Below are 6377 nucleotides of genomic sequence, written 5' to 3' on the forward strand. Positions count from 1 at the left end.
ATTTTGTTGGATAATCTAAAAGGAATCACTAACTTTTTCTCCATGAACATACCCAAAATTGGGTGAGCCACATATATTTGTGTCTCTCTTGTTTTATGTGTTTTTGTATTTATCTTTCTGCAATATTTTACATGTTCCATTGTTCCATTAATTAATTTTATAACACTTCGAGGTTTCTTTACACTACATTTCACATTATTAAAATTAAAAAAAATCATAAAAATAACTAAAACATAACTTTATATAAGATATATATATATATATATATATATATATATATATATATATATATATATATATATATATATATATATAAGAATAAGATTCTAAATTTGTAAATGGGTTGTGTTATAATATGATGGGCTAATACCATGGATTATCAATATGGCATAGCCAAAAATATTTTCAATATGATGAATAATTGTGCGGAGATGAACATTTTACAACATAGTACCACGTTCATGGATGATTTTATCCTTTCTCAACGTGGAGTTGGCATGCCACCCTTTTAAAATAAAAATAAAATATACTTCAAATAAAAAACAATGTCATCTACAATAAAAAAATAAATGAAATAAAATACGTTAATACTTATGTGAGATAACACGCTTCTATATCAATTTCAAAAATAATTTAATGTTAGAGAAACAACTAATGAAGTTACTATTTTAAACAATGACTTCAATCCTATGACATCGTTTTAACTAGTAGAAAAAACCTTAAAATCTTGGGTAAGATTTTCTTTAGTGCTAATATGACCAATCCCTTTCCCTATAAATATAAAGATATAATAATTTGTATTGATATAATAAAGTTTTAGAAATCCAAATGGGTGATTTCTTGTCAAATGCTCATATTTAGTATAATACACATTTACAATAAAATACTAGATTTTGATCTCGTAAATGACTATTAAGATACACTTAAACAAAAACTTTAATTTTTTTATCATGCACAAAATCTCCTTAAAGATCAAAAGAACTTCATCCTGTAACAAAATATTGCTAATTAAAAAAAAAAACTAAATAAAGAACTAATATCTTATGAAATAAGAATAATGTTAAATACTATGTCATAATTTTATGACAACATTTTCTACTTCTCAAAGAAAGTTTCTTATTCAAGCATGTAAAAAAAAAAATATAATAAGCATTTTTTGGTTTAGTAAAGAGTTTCAATCCGATAAGAATGGTTCTAAGATATCTTTTAAACAAACAAGATAAATATATATTAATAGCTAATTAAAAGAAAAATAAATTATATAAAAAAAATCAATAATAGCTTTTCCAACTCCCTTGGCTAGATTTTAACAAATTATTTGAATCATAAAACTAAAGAAAATAATATATTTCCCTTCATAACTAAGAACTCCCGATTTTAAAAGCCTTTATGAATCTTTGATGACAAAATTCAAAACTTTTTTTTATATAGGATAAGAATTCATAGAAATTCAAGTTAAACACCTTCCGATTTTAAAAGCCTTTATGAATCTTTGATGACAAAATTCAAAACTTTTTTTTATATAGGATAAGAATTCATAGAAATTCAAGTTAAACACCTTAATAGGATAGAGATAATGATAATATTTACCATGTATAAATAATGAAGATTGAAGCATCATTTTCATAGAAATTCAAGTTAAACACCTTAATAGGATAGAGATAATGATAATATTTACCATGTATAAATAATGAAGATTGAATCATCATTTAACATTAAAGAAGAGTGTCCATAAACATAGAAGTAGAGCCCAAAGGTGTCCATAAACTTGGAAGTAGAGTCTAGTTGTACTTATTATTAAGAGTGAGAATATGATAATTGTGACTAGCTCTCTTTTAGTCAAATTAGATAAAAATATTTAGTTAAAAAGAATTAACTGATAACGAGAAAACCCTACACCTAAATTATATATTAGGAAAAATCAACTTATAATTAGAAAACCATAAAATATAGAAATAATAAAATCGATTTCCTATATTATTATATAATAGAGTAATTTCCCATATTATTGTATAGATTAAAAAGAAATTGACCTGACTAAAAAAGCAATCATTGAAATATACTTAACAAAAATGTTTTAAAATAAAAGTGATTAACATAAAACTGTAATGAGTGTGATTAACATAAAACGGTAATGCAAATTCAGTAAATTTTGAATATCCATCCCACATCTCTTTTTGAAATAAACATAGATAAGTAAGAACGCTATCATAAGAAAGCAAAATTATATAACTCGATTATATGTTGTTTTTGTTGATATCGTTGATATGCATAAAATATCCCAAAAAGATGGTCGTGAATAATGTAAACTTTTCAAATCAATCTATACGGCAAATTAGTATGTTCAAGCATGGTCTCAAGTTGCACTATGACAAATATTGTGTTAACATGAAAATCGAACAATCATATACGTCAAATTAGTATGTTCAATCATGGTCTCAAGTTGCACTATGACAAATATTGTGTTAACATGAAAATCGAACGTAGTTAATGGTGGTTAACCATATTTATTTTAGCATTTATAATATTTATCTTAGAGTTTATATACCTTGGGTTTATAATATTAAATGTTTGGGTTTATAATATTAATCTCTTGGGTTTATTAATCTAAGGGTTCATATTCGTAGGGTATAATATTATTTATATGGTTTTATTGATGGTAGGGTTTAATATAAATCCCTTGGGTTTGTAATCATCGTCAACCATCGTCAAACATCACATAGTGACCAAGATTGTCTCAATATGAAATAAACCATGTTAAACCATCCTCAACCATCGTCAATGATGGCCAATCATGGTCCAATGCCACATTGTGACAAAGATTGTCTCAAAATGAAAATCAGTCATCGTCAACCATATTCATTCATGTTAAACCAATGTTAGTGATGTTCATTCATGTCAAACTAAGGTCAACCATGGTCAAAGGTTGCATTGTGACAAAGATTGTCTCAATATCAAAATCAATCATGGTGAACCATGGTCAATCCTGGTCAATCATGGTGAACCATAGTCAATCAATGTTAATACAAAAATCAACTATGGTCAATCATGGTCGAACGTCACATAGTGAAAAAAATTGTCTCAATAGGAAAATCAACCATCCTCAACCATTGTGAACCATAGCCAACAATGGTCAACCATGGTCCATTATCGCAATGTTACATTACATTTTTGCATCACAAAAATTGGGTTTAACACAAGGTTGATAATATTAGGGTATTTTAATATTTTGTTTATAATATTAATCCCTTAGTTCTAGTAGTTATTTGAATTTATAGTATTAATCTCTTGGGTTTATAATATTAATCTTAAGGTTTATACTCCTAGGGTTTAATATGAATCCTAAGATATTCCCTTAGGTTTATAATCGCTCAGGTTTTTAATACTAATCCAATAGATTTATTATTCCCTTGAATTTATAATATTGATCCTAGATTTTCTAATATTAATCATTAAATTTACCTTTTTAAAATTAAAACTTCATATTAATGTCTTTAATTTATAATTCCTTGGGTTATAATAACAATCCATTTAATTTATTAATAATTATTATAATTAATAATACATTTAGTTTATTAATAATTAATATTTTTTAATATAAATACATATATTATTTATCAATTTGTTATTTATTAATAATAATAATATTAAATTTATTAATATTAATATTAATATATAAATAATAATAAATGTGATAAATATAAAATTATTAACATTTATCAAATATATTTATTAATGCTGTTATGCCAGTCATATACCAACTTACATTACCTACAAAATCACTTGACCACCCTTTGGGAATCGTAACCTCAAATAACCTTAGAAATGTCAACAAGCGCCATCCTCGAATCCATAGGTACGTGGAACTCCGATTTTTATAAATGAACTAAATTTCAATTTTACATTCACGATTTAGTCTCTGGAAGACTGAAGGCTTGCAAATATGAACGCTCATCTTATTATATTTATTTCCAGAATTGTTAGGAAGCTTTAGTATTGCATGAAACTTTGAATTAATTGATCTTTGATGTCGACATTGAATTATATATAATTGCAACCACGTAGATTTCCAAGTTGTGACGGACTGAAATTAGTATTTTGTATTATTGTTAGCTAGAAGATACCATTTCCGCCTCCGGCGCCTTGGGGAGCGGTTAACGTTTTGCAATAATAATGATAATGACGATCTGATAACATAATGATATTGAATTAAGAAAATTGGTTATTGAAAGCAACACAGCTGCTATAAAAACTGTGTGCTCTGAGCTCAAACATGCAATCCCTTCCTTTTGCCTTTTCGGTTGTTTGTTTCCCTTCTCTCTGATTGAATCTTATATTCTTCCGCCGCCTTGGGGAGCGGCTGACATTTTGCAAAAATAATGATAATGACGATCTGATAACATAATGATATTGAATTAAGAAAATTAGGCATTGAAAGCAACACAGCTGCTATAAAAACCGTGTGCTCTGAGCTCAAACATGCAATCCCTTCCTTTTGCCTTTTCGGTTGTTTGTTTCCCTTCTCTCTGATTGAATCTCATATTCTTTCGATTAGGGAAGAAGCATCGAATTTCATTGAACATGGCAAAGGGAGTAGCATTGCTTTTTATATTTATGATTAGTGCTGCAACCACCATGCCCACGCTAGTATTGGCAGACGGTGGGGGATCATTATGCCCTTTAGATGCATTGGAACTGGGAACCTGCGTTCATTTGTTGGACGGCTTGGTGCACGTAGTCATTGGAGACCCTGTTGTGAACCAGTGCTGCCCACTGATAGAAGGCGTTGCGGCGTTGGAGGCCGCGCTGTGCTTATGTACAACTATCCGCCTCAAGCTACTCGATGTCAATGTCATCCTTCCACTGGCTCTCGAGCTTTTTGTTCAATGTGGCGTTACCCCTCCTCCGGGGTTCAAATGCCCACAACTTTAACTAAGTTGAAATGCATGCCATGCCGTCCCTTAGTCAAATATTTGTTTCATTTAAAAGTTCCTTTTGGTTTGGTTTAGTTTAAAAGGTGTGAAAGTAGTATGTGATTCTGGATTGCGCGCAGGTGAAATGTTGTGACAATAACGTGACAAATATTTACGTATATTCATTTTGGTTCATGCACTAACTAGAATATGCGCGTCACTCCGCTGTGTTTCGTTATTTTTGTTTCTATAATAAGGCGGACCAATGATTACTGATTTACTTTGCAGATATTTATCGCAGATGATGGTGTTGCTTTTGCTATGTAGTCCGACGATTGTAAAATTAGTCATTATCTATCTATTTTTCGTATTGGGTGTACTTTTAGGTATTTTGGGGACCAGTTCCCTCATCGCACCCATTACCTGAAGCACTAGATTTTTGTTAGTTGTTTATTTATTTGATGATGGCGTGAATTTTAACGAGCTGCAAAATTTGTATCGTGCACTAGATTTTCGTTAGTTTTTTATTTATCTGGTGGCCTCATGAATTTCAACGAGCTAAAAAAGCTATTCGGCGTGCGGTTACAATTAAAGAATGACGAGTATAATAGATAAGATATATATGTATCGGTAAAGATCATAAGAAAGTATCGTTGTGAGAATTTTAAGCCAGGTTTTGTTTTGGAGTTTTTACCTCCAATTTGGTGAATTTTTAGTGTTATTGTTTAAATAAGTTTTGAGTTTATATATAGATATGGTATTTTGAAAAATTTATGGCATATTAATATTAATATTGTACTGAATTCATAAATTTGTGATTCCAATAAATTATATATAAATCATACAACAAAGTAAATTCAAAAAAAAATAAAAATTGCCAGTATTAAATATGAAGGAAGAAACTATATTATTTTTAAAGAATGATCATTAGCAAACATTAACTTTAGTATATACTTTACCTGACATAATTTACGACATAAATAAATGGTTTTGGATATAATCAACAAAGATTAATAGGCTTGGTTACAATTTTATTGGCACCATGGGGTATAAAACTATTATTCATTTAATATAATACGTGTTTATATAATTTTTATTTTTAATTAATTAATTTAATTAAAAAAATAATAAAATATAAATAATTTAAAAATAATAATTTTTAATTTATGTATTGTTATGAATATTCTAGAATATTTTGTAAGGTTAATTTTTATGATCCACTTTGTAATAATTGATAAATAAATTAAAATTTTAACTATGATATTTCCAAATTAACATACTTATAAATATAATTAGCATCTATATCATAATCATCAATAAGCTAATTAAAATTCTAAAAACTTTATTAAAAAATAAACATAGTTATGAATATAAATATAAACTAATTTTTAACCCAAAAAAAATAATCAAAAAAATCTCATATTAATAGAAAATAACGCATTTTTATAACTATTTCCAGTAAAA

General features: G+C 27.8%; 1 protein-coding gene across 1 annotated transcript; it reads left to right on the top strand.

Annotated features, from left to right (window-relative positions):
- The first annotated feature begins 4581 nt into the window (after positions 1-4581).
- Positions 4582-4932, top strand: LOC149196849 (36.4 kDa proline-rich protein-like). Its single transcript, XM_089408458.1, has one exon. It carries the CDS (start codon positions 4582-4584, stop codon positions 4930-4932), a length of 351 nt encoding a protein of 116 aa, XP_089264584.1.
- The last annotated feature ends 1445 nt before the right edge of the window (positions 4933-6377 follow it).

The sequence above is a fragment of the Pinus tabuliformis genome, chromosome 2_2 (genome assembly GCF_031772625.1).
Source record: "Pinus tabuliformis cultivar Carrire ecotype Pingquan chromosome 2_2, CPIR1, whole genome shotgun sequence".
NCBI classification, from domain to species: Eukaryota; Viridiplantae; Streptophyta; class Pinopsida; order Pinales; family Pinaceae; genus Pinus; species Pinus tabuliformis.